Here is a 20578-nt window from a genome sequence, read left to right as displayed (position 1 = left end):
GGCTAGCTATGGTCTCCTTGAGGGCAAGAACCATATCTGAAATGCTGTTAAGTGGTTCCTATGATAAGAAATATTTTCCTGTATTGTAATATATATTATAATATAGGAAATATAATACTTCCTATAATATAAAACAATAATGCCTACTCAGTGTACACACTTAGAACATTCTTTGGCTTCTTGACCTTTCCTAGAAATTACTAATTTAACAGTGATCAGCTCAGCCAACTCTTTGCATGGTCAAGTCATTCTATCTGAACATCCTAGGCTGACTGTGGCCACATTAAGAGAAAAAAAAATGTAAAATTCAAACACCAAGGGGCTGTCTCAGTTACATAGGTGGATGTAAGTAAGCTCCATTTTTCTCCATAAAATCATAACTCTTACCTTTTAACCACCACGCCCCCCCCCAACTTTTAAAATATTTTTTTCCTCTTGATTCACACAAATGCCAAAAAGAAAGTCAGCCAATTTCCTTCTGTAACCAGGCAACAGAGAAAGAACTGGAAAATGTGGTGGGAGGGGAGAGATTGGCAGCATCAGAGCACGTAACATCCCTCAATGAGGCCATGGCCTTTTTTAACGGATATTACAGGAAGGTATGGCAGAAATAAAGTTTACTGCTTTGCTTAGTCTTCTTCCAAATTAAGAGCTTACCCTTTCCCTTTCCATCCATTTGTTATGTAGTGTTACCAAAGCAAGGAAATTCAATTACTGTTTCCATGTGGCATTTATTTCCACAGAAATAGGACCTGATATACCAGACAGAACAAGTGAAAATACATAATCTATTTGTGCACTTGATAGAGCCATTTATGGTCTTTAATTTGGAAAGCCATAGTTCTTCATTTCCACCTGGAAGTTGGATGGCATAACATTCTCTAGGTTTTAGTAGAAATGAAATGTGATTGTAAATACTTTCAAGAAAGTGTCTCCAAATTTTCTTTTTCGACATTCTCACACTTAGCAGATAGAATATAACCACACACCATGAAGAATATTCAAAAGGTTAAGTTGGACAAATGCAATGATTTAGCAGGAATTATTGAATGAATGTTAATATATATATTGAAGCTGTAAAAAACCCTGCATTGGTGTATCACTATTCCAAATCTTTTAAAATCTACCCAGCATCCCCAAGTTGGAAGCCTAGGAATGCTCCTGGTTCTTCCCTTCCTCATCATAACATCCTTCAAAATTTCATCAGGAGGAGAAAATGGGGTCTGGCTGGAATGCCTAATAAGAGTTCTCACGGTCTCCCACTGTTTCTGCTTTAATGTTGGCCCCATACTGGGTTGAATAGTGTCCCTCAAAATTCATGCTCTTCCCAGAACCACAGAATGTGACCTTATTCGGCAGGAAGGTCATTGTAGATGGGATTAGTTAAGATGATGTCTGACTGGATCAAGTGGAGCCTTAACCCAACATGACTGGTCTCCTTGTAAGAAGAGGAGAAGACTCACAGACAGACACAGAGGGAAGATGGCTATGTGGCAATGGAGGCAAAGACTACAGTAATGCTCCCCTAAACCAAACAATGCACAGATTGCTGGCAGCCACAACAAGCTAGGAAGAGGAAAGAAAGGATCCTCCCCTAGAGCTTTCAGAGGGAGCACGGCCCCGGCTGACACCCTGATTTTGGACTTCCAACCTCCAGAACAGAGACAGTACATTTCAGTTGTTCTCAGATGCCCACTTTGTGGTGATTTATTACCATAGCCCTAGAAAATTAATACAGACCCCATCATCTCTGGAACATGGCAATGACCTTCGAATTAGCCCCGTTGCCTCCAGACTAGTGCTCCTTTGAGTCTCTCCTCCAGAATTTCTTTGCCTTACATGCAAAATCCACAATGATACTGTCCAACTTAAAACCTTTCACTGTCTTCACCTGACCTCCAGGATGAAGCCCCCAAGCCTTTGTTAGGATAACAAAGACCTCATTGTCTTACCCCTGCCTTTCTTCAGAGTCCGGAGCACCTCCCTATTCATACTCCAGCAATTTTTTTATCTATCCTTCTTGCAGATTAGATGATTATTGGCATATCAATGCCTATTATTCTGTCCTTCTAATTTTGCTTCTCCTGCTCTCTATATAGAGAACACCTTTCCTTACTCCTCTCCTTCAGGAAACATCTTAGAAGATTCTGATCAAGTATGGCCTCTTCCATGCATTCTTCCTAAATGCCTCCTTCCCATACCTGCTACAAGATCGAATGCCCACCTCACCATGCTCCTTTAGTTACGTGCATGCTCCTGTCTCATGGCACATGGGAACTCAATTCTCTTTTATTTTTCTTCATCTATGAGCCCCCTAATATTCCCTGAGCTCCCTGAAAATGCAACGAGGTCTGACACAAGATGAGAAACATGTTGGAAGTTAATGATGATAAACTGGTTCTCAGACAGGTTGAGCTTGAAGGGCCAGTGGGGCACACCAGAAGGCAGTTGAATTAATGGGGTTCAGAGAGGTTGGTCTGGAGGACCGCTAAAGTAATATGATCCGAGGCCGAAAGAGGAAGCCCCCAGAGGAAACCCACCACAAGATGGCGGCTCCCCTTGCTGCCGGGTTCCATGCATTTCCTTTCCCTGGGCGTCCACACACCAGCAGGGCCCTTCCATCTGGCACTGCACCGCCTGATAGTCTCCATTTTGGTGGCAGCTTGGAACATAGGGGTGACCAAAGCTGGTTGCCGTAAACCGCTCCACTTCACATTTTGTGGGGCCTAGAGGAAATCCACACAGTAAAGAAGACAGTGTCAACAATGCTTGGTGTCTTCACAGCATGCACTGCTGCTGGCTCTTAACGATTCTTTTCATCTCTGCCCTCACTTTGGTGGAGCAGCCACACACACCATAGCGACTTTGAAATCCAAGAGGCGTCCTCCTAATGGAAACACGCACATTGTTGGCAGTTTATTACTTACATCGGAATCTGCCAGAGATGAGTGATTGAACTGCGAGGAACCGTCTCTGCAGTATCCGGTACAGGGTGGTTTCAGTGAAGGTGGAAGGAAGGTCCAGGCCAGCAAAAATGGTGTCATAAATTTCATCCAGTAACAACTCCAAACCTGAGCAAAGACAGCAAGACTTTCAGAGATGGTCTCATTCAGAAAAGAAGCCCTGACCTTGTTGTGCAAACAGATACTGAGAGAGAGTGCCTTCACCAGCATCATTAGGCAATAAGTCTGAACAACAATTTAACAGTTTCCAAAGTCAGAGCTGCTGTGGATGGTTGTGCAGGTTGTTCATAGGAACAAAGGAGCAGTGCTTATAGAATAAGAGATTAAATCCATCCTGTGCTCCACTCGCCAATTTCGGGGCTGCATCTGCCCAGAGCGGGGCACTTCTTTCCAGTGTGCACAAAGGCACTACGTGGGCCAGCAGCAGCTGCATTCACCATACTGCAAGATGAAAGTTTGCTAAGGTTGTGTCCTCCTCAGTGCCCACAGCAGCCTGGCAGGGGGCAGGCAGTCACTCTAGCTGTGCTTTACAAGCAATGTTATCCAGGCTTTCAGACCTGAGGAATAACACTCCCTCCCTTCAGATCATCTGAGGGGTGTCACTCACCTGTCTCAGCCAGTTCCCGCCCTTGGCTGTCAGCACAGTGGCAATACCCAGATACCTCAGGGAACCTCCTCTGGAAGGAACTGAAGGTCACAAATGCATCTGGAAACCTTGGAGAGAATAAGATTTACGGTCACCATTCATAAAGGCAAGTCATCACAAGCTTTTCCTGTAGAAATAAATGTGGCCAAGTCCACGCCTAGTGAAAAGGAATGTCCACTTTCTTATCACATGACAGTTGCTTCATGCTTCCTGCAGTAAATGCATTTCCTTTACAAATTAGTTTAACCTGGCTGGAACCAGGCTGGACCTTGTAAAATAAAGCTGTGCATAGCTGTCGCCTACTAATTAGCTGTTTTCCTCACTTATGGCATTTGACCAATTTATGCCCATGCGTTTGTCTCATAGGGCAAGGCAGAAAGCAGTCAAGGAAAATCACATTAACTGGTTCCTTTCCTGGAATACAGCTCTCGAGACTAAAGGCCAAGTCTGCTTTACAAACATATGGTACATTGGAGATGATCTCACTTTGGGAGATCAAATGACTTCAGGCCCCTTTACAACTTTTCAAAAGCTTGAAAAGAAGCCAGCTGCCACCACAGGAAATCCTTAAGAAGGAAATGTATCCAGTCCCATAGTTGAAAAAAAACACAAATCAATACAGCATCACTAACAAGGGCTATCCATCTCTTTCCGCAAACTGAGGAAAGAGATCCCCTAATCACATCTGGCCTGGCAATTGTTATAACGAGCTCATCAGCTGGGTTCCCTTTCTTAGAAGTAATAGAGAGGTAAGGTATAAAAAGCCATATTGAGGAGTTCTACCCCTGTGCAATGATTTAGCAACCAGAGAGCAACTGTTCATCTTTTATAACATTTAGAGATTTGTTTTCATGCCCTATATAACTATATAACTAATATATGAGGTCCAAGCATAATGTGTTTCTACCTATGTCTGAAATATATCTCCCAACAATAAGTTAACGGAAGCAGCAGCTCTGTACATTGATAGGCCAATTGCTGTGCAATCTATTCTAGCAAAATATTGAAAAGAACATTAATGTCCAATAGTAGAAAATTAAGAAGTAAATTATAGTAAATGCCCTAAATATAATAAAATTCTATGATTGAGGATGATGCTTATAAATTCTAGCCAAAAGGGAGCGTGTATAACATTATGTAAAAAGGTTAGATTATAAAATGCCATACACATGTATTGCAATTACAACTGTACAACTGAATCACTATTGGAAGTCAATGTATGGTGTAGTAATTGCTGAGAGCCTGGCTTTGAATTTCCATTCAAGTTAATAACTATTATTTAATTTGAATGGAAATGGATATGCAAAACAAAAGCTATAAATGCACTATAGGATTATGGATGAGGTTTTTTTCCATGCTATTAATCTATTATTCTGTGTATGTGTGTTAAACAGAATGTTACAATAAGCGTGTTGCATAACAAAAATTAAAAACTCACTTTGCTTAGTTGCCACTAATAGGGAGGTAGGGGGTATATAATAAAAGTTCATTAATCAGAGCCTAGGATAATTCAATTTTAAAAATACTCGTAATAGTATAATAATAACTTTTATTTACTGAGCACTACTTTGTAAAAGACTATCTGCAAATTGTTTTAGTACACATTGATTCATTTGATCCACCTAACACTCCTAAAAGGAAGATGGTACATTTTAATCCCCCTTTTAGAGATTAAGAAGGTGAGGTATATGGGCCACTGTTTTGAACTAGTGGTGGGAACTAGGGTTCAAACCCTGGTCTTATCCACTACATGCTGCCTATCTCTGCCAGTGGTATTATTCAGTGTGTTTTTGGCTGCACCTGGCTTCTGTCCTACATCCTACCCTGCAAGGCATGTGACTCTGTCTGACACTGCTCCATATGCCCAGCACCTCGCTCTTCCTGGCATCTCATAGATGTTGATGACACAAGTGCTGGCCCGAGGTGGGTTCTGAAACACATTGCAGCGTGAGGCACAAGTTTAAATCACTCTAGTTCCATGCTTGGCTAATTCAACCCAGAGACCCACCTCAGCGTCCTGGCTCATGGCAGACAGGACCTCCACGGTCTTTGAGCCATCTTCATCCTACCATTTTATGGTCAGAGCCCCTCTCTGGGAGTTTCTGGTCTTATAAACTGCCCAGTACCTGGACCTACCAGTGTTTTTTGCATGGACCTCACTCTTGATATTCCTGCTTCTCGCATATTGGAGATCACCCTGTCTTCAGCTCTGGAGAGGGTCCTCCCACCCTCCCAGTAAGACCACCCTAAGGCCAGTTACTGCCATCTGGGCTCTCTAGGGCTGTTCTTTGCTGACCTTTAGTACAGACACCCTGTGCTGCCATCTTTAATCCCTTCTTGCTAATTCTGTATATAGTGAGAAGAGCTAATATGATTGTTGCTATTAATTACTATTCATAAAATAATCACAGGTGATACGTATGAACGATCAGACCAAACGCTCTCCATATTTGTCTCATTTAATTCTCACAACCCTTTAAAAATCTCCATTTCCCAAATGAGAAAACTAGGATTCTGTGTGGTGATGTGACTGGGTCAAGATCATCCAGCCAAGACCAGGGGCCAAGAATCCCAAGTCCATTTCCAGTGCCCTTTCAACAACAGCAGGTGGCCAAAGGGTGAGACTACCACTCCAATAGAGCACAGTCCTCTGGGGGCCCTGCCCTGCAATCACCAGTGATTTCAAGCTCTAATCTTCCCAATTTCCTGTGTGCCCACAACTCCATTTGATACAGTTTGATTTCTGTGGCTAATTTCTGAAATGATATCACTATCTATGCATTTTGGACTCCTTCTCCATGGTGCTAATAATAATTAGCACCATGAAGATTGTTTAGCTGTTATTCTGCTACTGTCATTAGTGATTTACTGTCATCAGGGAACAGGGGTTCTGTCATGCTTTCAACCTCCTCTTTATTAGATCTCCTGCCCCACATCAACCAAAAGAAGTCAAAGTACTGAGACAGAACCCAAAGCCCTGATGAAAGCTGGAAAGTCTGGCTCCATCCCTAGCCTTGGGTCAGCTGGACCAAAGAATGCCCCCAAAGGAGGTGAGTTTGAATGGGATTCTAAAGCCACAAATGGTGATTTGACCAGGAGACAACAGAGGAGTGAAGAACATATGTAGAAGGGTCATTTGCATGCCTCCAACTTCAAGGTGGGAGACAGAACCAAGGTGTGGGCAGCAAGGAAAACTGAGATATTGGTAGTCACCGAGGGAGGTACAAGTCTGGTAGAGAATGCCAGGACCCAAGATTCGCAGTCTCTGAAATACGGCACCTGAAGACGATTTTTTTTTTTTTTTTTTTTTTTTGAGACAGAGTCTCTCTCTGTCACCAGGCTGGAGTGCAGTGGTGCGATCTCGGCTCACTGCAAGCTCCGCCTCCTGGGTTCAAGCGATTCTCCTGCCTCAGCCTCCTGAGTAGCTGGGACCACAGGTGCCCACCACCACACCCAGCTAATTTTTTGTATTTTTAGTAGAGACGAGGTTTCACCGTCTTAGCCAGGATAGCGTCAATCTCCTGACCTCGTGATCTGCCCGCCTTGGCCTCCCAAAGTGCTAGGATTACAGGCCTGAGCCAGCGCACTGGCCCTGAAGATGCTTTTTATAGGTGCCAGCCTTTGGAAACCACTGGTCCTTCAGCAGCAGGACATTGTCAAGTCGTATGGTCCCCTGTGGCATACAGTGTTCCCCCCTGCATGAGGACCCAAGGAACCAAGTTCCCTCCATAATCAATAGAAGAAAACATTGTGATCCCTGAGAAACTCGTATTTTTATCTGGTAGAAACCAAGCAACTTAGACTATTTCTTTTCTTTTCTTTGGTTACAGGGAGCTCACAGCCAAATATGCAGCCCCTCACATTTGTTAGGACTTTGTAGAATGAGTGATGTGGGCCAATCTTTGCCTTGCCTTATTCTGATTTTCTACTTTTATGTTGCCTTCCTCATGATTCCCTCTAATTTCCATTTTTATCCTGTTTTGGGCATACCAGAAGAAAAGAGGAAGATAAAATCTACACAATTTTTAAAAATTGAAAAATAATATATTTTGGACTACCACTCCAATAGAGCAATCACCAGTGAGTTCAAGCTCAGAATCTTCCTAATTTTCTGTGTACCCACAGTCTAGTGGAAAAGGAGGTTTGCCTTTTGTTGAATAAAAAGCAAAATCTCAGGGTGGCTATAGAAGAATCCTCAAGAAAGCAAATGCTAGCAGAGGGGCAAGGGGTGGCATTTCTGAGTTTATGCTCAGATTACGGCCAACCTGGACAGAGAAATTACAACCAAGGCTCAGAGGAATGCAAAATTCTGGTCTCCACTGGGCATCTGGTCTTGTTCATTTGCAGAGTCTGATTCCTGCCTCTGGGCTCAGTCAGATTCTCTAATGTCTCCCACAGGCAGTTCTTTGGAAATCTAAACAATGACTCACAAATGAGCCATGTATTTCATTCTCTCCTGGACTAGGGAGGGTGCTCCTTAAAAGAGGGGGCCGTACCGGGTGCAGTGGCTCACACCTGTAATCCCAGCACTTTGGGAGACTGAGGTGGGTGGATCACTTGTGGTCAGGAGTTTGAGACCAGCCTGACCAACATAGTGAACCCCGTCTCCAGTAAAAAACACAAAAATTAGCTATGCGGGGTGGCGCATGCGTGTAATCCCAGCTACTTGGGAGGCTGAGGCAGGAGAATTGTTTCAGCTTGGGGGGCAGAGGTTGCAGTGAGCTGAGATCACACCACTACAATCCAGCCTGGGTGACAAAGTGAGACTCTGTCTCAAAAAAAATAAAATAAAATAAGAGGGGGCCGTAGCCTAGCAGAGCACCTAATGCATAGCCAACCACCGCAGGTGTCTGTAATGAGGGTGATCTGGTGCTTCCCCAGTGAGGATTTCTCCATACAGTACCTTCCACGCTCTGGTTACAATGCCCCTTTACTATATATTAAGACACATCTGATCCTTCTTCCCACTGGGCAATCTGGGTAGCATGGGTGGCTAAGGCATTTGAAGTTAGACTGGTTGCTAAGAAGTTTGAGTGTGTTTAGTCATTAAGGACAAGGGTTAACAAAGAAGCCAATTAACTCAGATCATTAAGGCTTTGATAATGGCATTAGCCCTGCTTGAAGGCTCTTAAGACCTTTACTTATGATCTGCTTGGTCAGAATATGTGTCCACAGTTAATGGTTGGGCTAGGGCAATATAAAAGATGGGGCATGAGTCAGAAGGACCAGTGAAGCTTGCTCCCCATTACAACATGGTTCTTTAAAATTTTCCAGCCAAACAGATATTGTAAGCAGTAGCCTTCTTGAAGGGCAAAAGGACCTACTTCAGATGGGCAAACACCATTGTCAAATTCAAGTGCAAACCATCACCCAACACATAAATAACTCACAGCAACAGGTCAGCGAATGAGCTGCCCACAGGATTCCAGCCTTCTGTTGACCCCAGGGAAGTAAGTAACTGCCTTCTGCCACTTCTCCATTTGAATTTTCCAAAAAAATCCCCTTCGATTCAACATCCCAAAACAAAGCTTGTGGCTTTTCCTTTTCAAATTTATCCTCAAGAATCCATCCAGAAACCAGACCTAGGAGTCATTCTTGACTCCCCCAGACCCTCACCTCCATATCAATTCCTTCACCGAGTTCTGTGGATTCCATCTGGTAAATATTCCTCCAGTCTCACCTCATCTCTTGGCTGTCCTCTCCGACACTTGCTCCATGTCAACGCTGTCTCTTGCCTGGACTAGCGCAGTAGCCTCCAAACTCGGAGGGCTGCCTCCTTGCACCCACTCTGCTCTTCCCTCACCCATTCCATTTTTTCAGAAATCCAAGTCCGATGGTGATTATGATATACCCTTCCCCAATCCCAAGCTTCACATGCTTGCTGCAATATTGAAACATACTTACACTGAAAAAAAAAATTACTCTTTGCTATCTGAAATTCAAATGTAACTTGCTGTCTCGTATTTTACCTAGAAACCTGAGTCGCTAAGCTTAGGCCCTCTATATGGCCTCCAAGGCTCCTTCCACTGTGCCCAGAGAAGTCACTGGGCCTGCGACTACCCAGGTCTACTTAAGTATCGGAAAATCCCTGATTGCAGCTGGGCTTCCAGTAACCAACCACCCAACCCTTCCCATGACCTTTTGATACCAGAATTTACTCAGAGACATGCTTGCTTACAAAATGAAAAGGATCCCATTTCAGGAGTAAATTTTTGTGCGTTTCTTTTAAACAAAGGATGCTTCGTTCTGAACTTTTGCATTTAACTCGACTGCCCTCTTGTGGAAATAGCTGTGAATTGTGCCTCAGTCTCAGTGTGGCACACACCAGCGTCTTGGATGCATTCACCAATTCCTTAAGCACTGATTCCAGACCTGCTGCGTGCAAGGCTCTGTGCCATGCACTGTAGGGGAATAGAGATGAGTTACATTTATGTGGGATACTAAAAGGAGCCAGAAAGTTCTAGCACCTAAGCTTACTAGGGTGAGTTCCTTAACCTTGTGTTTCAGTAATCATTTGTATAGTAGTGACTATAATTATCTAATTATTTCTATAAGTATTAAGGTAAGTTAAAGGATATAAAACTCCCTTTATATAGTAAGCACTCAGATGATCTTTAACTGAGAACACATTGGTTTGCAGCAATGAGTATTCAATAAAACTGGCTGTTTGAGATTTACACGTGCTCGCAGGCAGGCCAGGCCTGGAGGGGGAAAATCTAACCTACATTTGCTGAAGCTGGCTGATGCATAAGAATCACCTACAGAAGTATAGTAATTTACAACTTTGTAAATTCACACCCATGGTTTCATAGATGAGGCCTCATCAAATCTTCACTATGATGTAATGAGCAGGGCCTTGTCCTCTATTTGACAGATGGGAACACTGAGGCTCTGAGAGAGTAAGTGACCAGGTCACTGTGCTAAGCAGTGGCAAAGGCAGAAGGCAGGTCCCAAAGGCAAATGCTACAGGACCAGGCAAGTCATATAAATGAATGAAGTAGGCAGTGGTGTGGCAACAGAACACAGAGGGACCTGGACCACAGAAGGGCGTGTCCTTGGTGTAAAAAGAGCAGCAAAGCCATGTCTTGATGCCACCAGTGAGTGCGTGCGTGCAGCCTCTCACCCTTGTTCTTTAAAATCAGAAATTCAGAATTGTGTGTTTTAGGTTGAACATGTGAAACTTCTCATGTTCAACTATTTTTTAACCTACAAAAATAGAAATTTCATGGGGTTCAACCTAATAAAAGTTTCCAGTTTTTAAAATATGATGCACTTCAAACAAAGTCTGCCTATGGGACAGTTCTGCACACAGGCTGCTAGTCTGAGATTCCTCCTGGCACAGCCCATGAGAATTTCCTCCCTCACACATGGAAAGAAACTGGTTGTTTTGGAAACCAGCCACAGAGAGGCTCAAGTTCTCCGAGAGAATTCATATCGGTCTTTGCAGACTAGTATTCATGTTTCTTTTTACTCCAAATGGTTCAATTACATCTAAAGTCTGCGTGAACACTTTACAAGAAACAAGTGGCCAGTGTGAATGACCAGAAGCTACTCTGGCTATTTGGGTCAAGATCTATAATGCCTCTCTCTGTTTATATTCATTATTTACATTTTTAAAGTTATTCGTAAGTGCACATATACACACAGTTTACAAAAATTCACAAATATAATGATATCCATGCTTTTGGGAGTGCTGCCTTTTTTCCTCTTCTGCAGATCCCCTTTCTGCCTCCTCTTTATTTATTTATTTTTTATTTCATTTTATTTTTCTTTTGAGACGGAGTCTCACTCTGTCACCTAGGCTACAGTGCAGTGGCACAATCTCGGCTCACTGCAACCCCTGCCTCCCAGGTTCAAGTGATTCTCCTGCCTCAGCCTCCCAAGTAGCTGGGACTACAGGTACGCACCAACACGCCTGGCTAATTTTTGTATTTTTTTCAGTAGAGACAGGGTTTCACCATATTGGCCAGGGTGGTCTCCAACCCCTGACCTCGTGATCTGCCCACCTCGGCCTCCCAAATTTCTGGAATTACAGACGTGAGCCACTGCGCCCGGCCTTCTGCCTACTCTTTCTTCTGCAGAGCAGCCCTGGCCCTAAAGCAGCCCAGGATAACCGTGCACTTTATGCACCTTCCTGTTACCCTCTGTGCTCACATAGTCTTATATAGAGACCTGCATAATAATATAGTCATATAAGCACGAATAAAGAATCCTTTTGCTCATTTGTTCTTTAAAAATTAAAGCATATTATATTATCTGTGTTTTGTATCTTGTATTGTATTATCGTAATATACTGTGGCCTCCTCCGCAGGTCAAACGTTCTAGCAGATCTAAGGCAGTCTTTTTAATGGCTACATAAATATTTATGGCAGACTCACATTTATTCAGCCAGCCACCTTTTGATGATCACTTTGTTCCCAGTTTCCTGCTACAGTGAAAAATGATGCAGTGGGCACCCTAGCCCATATGTCTTCACATTCTGATGTTTTACATTTCATTGGCCAGAGGGCACGTCTATTTTTCATTAAATACCAATTGCCAGTTTGCTTTGTTTAAAAACGCCATGGCACTTTAGATGCCCAGCATGGCTCATGAGAAAGAGGCGGCTCTTAACTCCTTATCATGCTGCACGTATGACACATGGAGGCCCCCAGCTCAAGGTGAGTGTGGGCTTTGGCAGGCACACCCCGGCTCCCCTTACCTGTTGTAGCTGTGGACCAGATCAAAAATCATCATGTCTGTGGTGTTGACAAATTTGCACTGGACAGGCATAAACTCTCCCTCCGCAGAACACTGGGGTGGTGACTTGTCTCCCACCCCGTGGAGAAGACGACGATTTCTTATTTCACAGCTCCTTGGACCTAAACATTTTCATGAAAAAAAAAATTCTTATGTATGAGTAGACACATATTTCTGCAGTCGAGCAGCATATACAGTCATGTGTCCCTTAGCAATGGGGATGAGCTCTGAGAAATGCATCTTTCGGCGGTTTCATTGTTGTGTGAACATCATAGAGTGTACTTATGCAGACCTAGATGGTTTGCCTACAGCACACCTGGGCTATATGGTCTAACCTGGTGCTCCCAGGCTACAAACCTGTACAGCATGTTATTTTAATGAGTACTGTAGGCAATTGTAAGACAATGGTGAGTATTTGTGTATCTAGACATACCTAAGCATAGAAACGGTACAATAAAAATACAGTACAAAAGATAAAGAATAGTACACCTGTATGGGGTACTTACCATGAACGGAGCTTGCAGGACTGGCAGTTGCTCCAGGTGAGTCAGTGAGAGAATGTGAAAGCCAAGGACATTCACGTGCACTGTTGTAGACTTTATCAACGCTATGCACTGAGGCTACACTAAGTTTATAATTTTTTCTCTCTCTTCAGTAATAAGTTAACCTTAGCTTACCGCAACATTCTTACTTTATACATTTTTTAATTTTTTAAAACTTTTGACTCTTTTATGATAACACTTAGCTTAAAACAGGAACACATGGTACAGCTGTACAAAAATATTTTATTTCTTTATATCCTTCTTCTATAAACTTTTCCTTATTTTTAATTTTTGTTTTAATCTTAAACATTTTTGTTAAAAACTAAGAGATACACACACACATTAGCCTAGGCCTGCTCGGGGTCAAGATCATCATTACATCACTAGGCAATAGGAATTTTTCAGCTCTATTACAATCTTATGGGACCACCATCAGGTATGTGGTCCATTGGTGACCAAAACATCCGTATGCAGCACATGGCAGTGCTTATACTATACACATGACAGTTAGAGACCCATGCAGTGACTCAGGTCTGCAACAGGAGACTCACGACGTTCAATGAAATCCTGCTTATGTTTCTAATGATCAGCCAGCAAATATGGCTTGTCTACCATATGGAAATATGAGAACAATAAAAACTTCCCTTTGAAGCTTTTATTTTCCCTAATGAGGGCCTGGTTCTCTGCCCATTTCGGCAGGAAACCCTAAATGCTTTGGATCGCAGTGAGGAAAGCTTCAGCCCCTCCCCAGCTCTAGGGGTGCAGGCGCTCAGTGAAACTCACATCGCTTTGGCCTCCCCAGCTGGCGGGTCCCATACACCTCCATCCCCTCTGCATCCACACACCAGCAATGGACCTGCTGCACGTCACACTGAACAGGCGTGTAGTCTCCTGAATCCTGACACTGAGGGAGGTAGGAGGTGTCTGTGCTGTTAATGTAGCCACTCAGTAAGATCTGCTGTTTCTGTAGCTGACAAAATGACAGACCTGTGGATACAAGGAGCAGTGTTAGATAGAACTGCAGGGAAATTTCCAGGGGGCAGAGCCCAGGAAAACTCATGCTCCCTCCCCAAAGGGACACAGCTAAGAGGGGAATGACCCACCCAAGGACACTCAGTGATGGGGTGGCAGCCACAGAACAGGCCTAGCTAGTATCCTGTGGACTGAGTCAGAGAAGGGCTGATCTCGCTGGTGCCACATCAATCAGTCAGGTACCCCAGAGCACAGTACTGTGGAGGGGAGATTGGATCAGAGTGCAGGCCTGGCATTAACAGAGCTTTTCTGAGTCCAGTTTTCTCCATGGGCTCGCTGTGTAACCCTGGGGAAGCTGTTTCACCACTCTGCTTGAAGGTTAGTGACATTAACTGCTACAGTTTCAGCATTTGTCCCCTCCAAATCTCATGTTGAAATCTGATCCCCAATGTGTGAGGTGTTTGAGTCCTGGAAGTGGATCCCTTTTGAAGAGATGAATGCCTTCCCTCAGAGTGAGTGAGTTCCAGCTCCATTAGTGTCCATAAGAGCTGAATGTTAAACAGAGCCTGGCACCTCCACCCTCTTTCTCTCTAGCTTTTCCTCTCACATGAACTCTGCACAGATGGTTCCTCTTCCCCTTCCACCATGAGTGGAAGCAGCCTGAGGTCCTCAGCAGCAGCAGAAGCTAGTGGCATGCTTCTGCACCGCCTGCAGAGCTGTGAGCCAAACACATCTCTTTTCTTTATAAATTATCTAGCCTCAGGCATTTCTTTATAACAACACAAATGGACGGAGACATTAGCAATGATCGCCCCTACTGAATACCTACTATGTGCCTAGTGTTTACACGTGTTCTAAATCCTCACATCATACAAGGCAGATGCTATATTCATGTTACAGATGAGGACTCATAGCTCAGTGAGGATGCCTGACTCAGCCAAGCTCACACAGCAGGAGAGTATGGGGCCAGCGTGCCCCCATGACAGCCACACTAGATGCATAAAACCAGTGCCCCAAACAGAGCTTTTAATCAGTCAAAGGATAGTTTTGGTTTTAGGCTCAATTTCCTCATTTTGAGGTGGTTGGCTTAAGTTAAGCATTGTTTTAGAGTCATGACATGCTTTAAATAGGGACTGTGTTTCTTTGATTACTCACTATAATAATTATCTTAACTGGATAGCTTTGACCCAAGTCTTAAATTTTAGAAACACCTCACACCACAGGTGAGAAGGCACTCGTATTTTTCTGGTCACTTTCTGATTTCAGGAGATGTTGATGTCTGTTCACCATTGTCTTCTCAGCACCTGGCTCATGGGAGGAACTGGGTAGATATTTATTGAACAAATGACTGGACTTTCACAGTAGCCCTGCAGGAAATAGGGCCTTCCATGGCTTTCAGGGATGATTCTTATTCACAGAGGAGAAGCCAGCGGCCCAGAGGGAGGACCTGCTCAGTCACCCACCCAAACCCAGTGCTCATTCCTGGAAGTGAGTTGTCCTACCAGGGTCCCTCCAAGGGACGTCCCCCACTCCCACTTACAAGCCACAGGCCGTCCTGGCTGCCTGCTGCCCAGCACTTCACTGCCATCGGCACCCACACACCAGCAGGAGCGGCCGTCGTTCTGGCACTGGACAGTCCTGAGGAGAAGACACAGACTAGGTGACCCTGGGATGGGCTCCCAAAGCCACATGCCGGCTCCCACTCAGGCTACTTTTTTCTTCATTTCCATTCCTCCAAGTTTTGTTTCGTTTAATTTAGGGAGAGAGTGGAGTGGAGAAGGGTGGCTGACCTGGGAAAAGAAAGGCCCCGCTCTTCCTGCCTGGCTAACACTCGCTCTGGCTCCTGCCCCAGCCATTCATTCACCACCTGTCCAGCCTGCCAGCCCCGAAACAAGTGACCCACCCTGGAGTGCAGAGTTTCAGCCACATCCACCAAGAGTCCTCAGGCATTATGAGGCTGCAGAGGGTAAAGGCAGTGCCCATACTGTATGGATAGGGAGTGGGGGCTTGGGGGTGGGATGTTAGTGGGATCAGGGGCCAGCAGGGTATATTGGGAAGCACATGGGTGGGGTCAGGCCAGGCCATAGAGTTGACTCTCCAGAAATGATGACTGAACTGAGACCTGCAGGATGGTCAGAGGTATAAGAAGGTAAAAGATATTCCAGGTAAAGGGAACAGCGTATGCAAAGCCTCCTGAAGAGAGGCCACGTTTGAAACTGCAAGAGGCCAGAACAAGAGAGTTGGGAATGGGAACATAAATAAGGCTGGTGAAAGTGAGATTTCCTCCTTAACTCCTTCCTTGCTGTTCCAGAATTCCCAGTGATCTAAGGAGGGACTGCTGTAGCAGCGTCTCTGCACAATTGTGGGAGGTTAGGCGCATTAGGAGTGTACATAAGATAGTGGCAGGGAGGGAGGTTTCACAGACATTTCCCAGAACGCAGTCATATAAATGGAGTTCCCCTGATTCAACATGACTGGAATAGCACAAGGAAATTTCAATGCATGCACATTGCAAAGGATTCCTGTCTATTCTGAAGGGAAGAATTGTCTAGATTATTACCACACTCTCCACAGAGAGGGTCTCAGGCCCCAAGTCTGCATTAGGGCAGCTGGAGAAACCCCCTTCAGAGAGCAGCTCAACGCAGAGACAGCGACCCAGAAGCCCAGAGACAGCCTAGAAAGCTGGCCCAGGCAGGGTAGGCAGCAGCTAAGGACTAGGAAGTCAAGGCAGCCTCTGCTTCCACCACCACAGCTTCTCAAGAGGATACTTGGAGGAGGGAGAGGTCCCAAAGCACAGATCATTTGACACCCTCCTCAACCTGCCCTACTCCCACACACGTCGTTTATTCAAGCCATCACAGAAAAAGTGATGGCAAGAAGAGAAGGGAGGGCAGTGGGAGGATGAAGCATGGATTGGGGTTCACTTGGTCAGATTGTCCAGTGTTGATCAGTTTGGGGAACTGAAAGGCAGGCACCTCCAAATGACAGTGGCCAAGCCTCACATGCACAAAGGAGTTGCAGGGCAGAGCTTGGGAAGAGGGAGGAAGGCACGAGATGCTCTTTATGGCATCTTGGACCTTGAGAGTTCACTGCTGACATAAGCCTTACTGGAAGCTGCCATCCTCTGCGCACTGGGGCACGTAGTCTGCTTGCTTCAGAAAGGCCGTTTCCCTCTGCAGCTCACAGGGACGAAGGGGCTGGGCATCCACCTGGTACTCTAGGAAAAGAAAAGTGGTTCATCAGAGAAGAGTGTGGACTGGGCTGCCAGGACAGAGACGGGCTCTCATAAGCACAGATGCTTTTCCAGGGTCATCATCATTACCTATGACAGCCTATCTTAAAATTTGGCAGCTAAGCACACTTTTTTCTAAGTATGACATTAGCTCATTTAATGTGCAACATTCCCCTGAGAGGTGACAGGCAATATATCCTTGTCACTCATGAGACACCAAGTCTCAGGCAGTGAAAGTCATCTGCCCAAAGTCACGTAACTGGCAAGTGAAGGATTCCAAAATCAACGCTGGGGCTACACATTCCCCGCCCGCCCCCACCCTGCCGCAATTCCCATGAGGCTATTTGGAGTAAGTTAGAGAACCATAAGGAAGTTCTTCTTGAATCTATCAAGCCATGCCCTGCAGATGTAGCACGTTCCAGATACACACTGAAATACAAATTAATTAATAATGTACATGACTTATTCTCCATTGAGAATTCTTTTAACACATAGGGTCCTACCCAGAAATCACAACCACATCATGAGGTGTGTGTTATTTGTTTACTTTTTAAATGGAAAAAAAAACAAACACACACACACAGAAGCTTGGCACTTTGCCCCAAGTCACATGGGTAAGTGGCTGAGCCAAGGACAGAACTTAGGGCTATTTCACTCCACAGGTAGATTTCTTTTTCTACTGCTTCTAAAATACCTGTTATGGATGACACAGACTTTGCAATAGCTAAGGGGACAAAAACCCAAGGTCAATGCCAAATGTTTGCCAAAATGGTGGGGTGAGGAGGACCTAGAATTGAATTAGGAAGATCAACCACACTTCCCATCTCTGCTCCATCAATCACCTCTCTCTAAATCTGCCTCTTCATCTGAAAAAAAAGCAAATCACTGACATGTGGGCATTTGTGAAGATTAAATTAGATCGCACCTCTTCAAAGGCCCAGGGCAGAGCCTGGCTGACACTGGAGCTCCCTCCCCAACCCCTGGCTCCGTGGCCTCAGAACTTACCAAAGATATTGGCTGACACCCAGCAGACGGAGGCCAGCAGGCTGAAGATCCCCAGGACCAGGGCCATTTTCCTGGCCCTTCCCAAGAGGAAGGAGGAGAAACCACTCCTTGCCCTAGGTCCCCTGGCCAGGGAGCTTTTATAGAGCTACCGTTGGCACTTTCCTTCCCACCCACAGGTCCTCAGTGAGGCAGTGCCCCATCCTGTTTTCTCTGCTGGTCACAAGGAGCTCCCTCCACCTGTGTCTACTCTTTCTGAGGGCACTTGTGTGGCCAGTGGAGCATGAGGATCTTGTCTAAACTGTGGGGGAACAGAACTGGGTGGGGTGACTTCAAAATCCTTTTTTATGGGTAAAGACCAAAGCTCTGTATCTTTGGAGGCAACAGGCTCAAGCCCATAGTGAGGGAAAAGCAATCCTTTGTTCTTTCCTTATCCCCCCACCCTTTCTCCTTCTCCTTCCTTCTTTCCTTCCTTTGTTGCCTTCCTTCCTTCCTTTCTTCCTTCTTTCCTTCTTATCTTCCTTCCTTCCTTTCTTCTTTCCTTTCTTCCTTTCTTTCTTCTTTCCTTTCTTCCTTTCTTCTTTCCTTCCTTCCTTCTTTCCTTCCTTTCTCCCTTCTATCCTTCTTTCCTTTCTTCCTTCCTTCTTTCTTTCCTTCCTTCCTTCTTCTTTTCTTTCTTCTATTCTTTCTCTAACAACCTTTTAGAGTTCCACAGTAGCAGGCACCTTATCTAGACAATGAGGATATGGCAGAGAACAAAACAGACAAAATCATGCCCTCATTAATATAGACTGTGAAAACTTTAGTGAGGGAAGCAAATACACACACACTCATATTCATATTTCTATTATTTTCCTCTCTTTCCTAGGACCTCAGATTTTGTCAACCAAAACAGAGCAGGAACTGTGTATTCCACAGAAAGCCTGTATGTCCGTTTGGTTTCTCCCGGCAGACATGGCTTCCTTCCTTCAGTTCTGTTCCTGTGAAACCTGGAAAAACTCACCTCATCTCCCTAAGCCCCAGCCTCCTTCTCTGGAAAGCAAAGTTAAAAGGAGAATAACAATATGTCCCTATTTGTTAAGGTAGTTGTAAGAGAATAGACATTGAAGAGCACATGCTCTTTAGACACTAGCAGTTATTATTATTATTATTATTATTGATTTTCTTATTTTGCAAAAGCATCATGCCAGGGAATGGCAAGTATTCAGAAGACCAACCCAGCCGGGTAAGGAGCTAGTGACAGATAGGGTCAGGAACTGGCAGGTAATGAGGGCAGATTGCTGAGCCTGGCACATGGGGAGAGATGGAGGGAACTGTGAGAATCTGGAGGACATGGTCCCAGGTAGAGTGAAGGGCAGGAAGACAAGCTGGAAAGTGGAAGAGACTCCAAACCCTGGGGAAAATAAAGGGCCGATATAGCTGCCGTGCCGTAGACTGTACTACCTTCCACAAATAGGGTTGCTATGAATATTAAATATGTTAAAATATGCAAAGTGCTTAAAACAGTATTTGACACATAATAAGTATCCAGTGTTAGCTACTGTACTAGTCTGCTATGGGTGTCATCACAAAGTATCACAGACTGGGTGGTGGCTTAAGTAACAGAAATTTATTTTCTCATAGTTCTGAAGGCTGGAAGTCCAAGATCAAGGTGTCAGCACTGTTGGTTTCTTTGGAAGCTCCTCTCCTGGGCTTGCGGATGGCCATCTCCTCCCTGGGTCCTCACTTGGTCTTCCCTGTGTGTGTGTTTGTGTCCTAATATTTATTTCCTTTAAGGACACCAGTCATATTGGATTAGAGCCCACCCTTGTGACCTCATTATGCACTTAATTACCTCTTTAAAGACCTTACCTCCAAATGCAGTCACATTCTGAGGTCCTCGTTTTAGGACTTCAGCATATGGATTTGGGGGGAGGACACAATTCAGTCCATAACAGCTACTGTCATCATTGTTGGGTTCATGATATAAACAAGAGAAAGTAGAACACAACAGTCATTTTAAGTGTCAGGGTGTGGGAGTAAAAACAGGTGAGAACCCGTGCTCTGCCCATCCTTCCTGGGGACCACACATGCCTGGAGCTCCTACATCTCTCTCTAGCTCAGTCTCCAGCCAGACTTTTTTGAGCTCAGGTCCACTCTGCCTGGACACCCTACAGATATTTCAAATTCAACACATCCCAATCTGAACTCCTCAACCTTTCTCCTGACATCACACCATTGGCTGTCTCTGTGATAGCAAATCCGAGCCCCATCCTAAGCTTCTCCCCTCAAGTCTTACCAGCCTCCAGGTCCTACCAGGCTGCTGCTCATTTCTACTTCTTGGGTCCTCCCCTCCTCTGCATCCTCACTTTTCCTGCCTCCATCATATCCCTTAAGCTCAGAATCAGCCAGCCAGAACAGCCTGCTGTACTGCCCCTCACCAGGGCTTCCCCACCAGCTGCAGGAACAGTCCTCTAAAATATGTCCTTCCATGTCACTTTGT

At 44.8% G+C, this 20578-nt stretch overlaps 1 protein-coding gene across 1 annotated transcript in view; it reads right to left on the bottom strand.

Moving 5' to 3' along the window:
• TG (thyroglobulin) overlaps positions 1 to 18166 on the bottom strand; it is a 276418-nt gene extending 258252 nt beyond the window's left edge. Inside the window, exons 1-8 of the mRNA XM_024251255.3 lie at positions 18100 to 18166; positions 16971 to 17079; positions 15403 to 15500; positions 13674 to 13877; positions 12311 to 12470; positions 3571 to 3677; positions 2928 to 3071; positions 2541 to 2726 (exon numbers count right to left, since the gene is read on the bottom strand). Of these exons, the coding sequence (XP_024107023.3) occupies positions 2541 to 2726; positions 2928 to 3071; positions 3571 to 3677; positions 12311 to 12470; positions 13674 to 13877; positions 15403 to 15500; positions 16971 to 17079; positions 18100 to 18166 (1075 nt within the window). The remainder of the gene's footprint in view (positions 1 to 2540; positions 2727 to 2927; positions 3072 to 3570; positions 3678 to 12310; positions 12471 to 13673; positions 13878 to 15402; positions 15501 to 16970; positions 17080 to 18099) is intronic.
• Between the last annotated feature and the right edge of the window lie 2412 nt (positions 18167 to 20578).

The sequence above is a fragment of the Pongo abelii genome, chromosome 7 (genome assembly GCF_028885655.2).
Source record: "Pongo abelii isolate AG06213 chromosome 7, NHGRI_mPonAbe1-v2.0_pri, whole genome shotgun sequence".
Taxonomy (NCBI): domain Eukaryota; kingdom Metazoa; phylum Chordata; class Mammalia; order Primates; family Hominidae; genus Pongo; species Pongo abelii.
The sequence above is the reverse complement of the archived record's forward strand: the minus strand, read 5'-3'. Positions and strand labels throughout refer to the sequence as shown.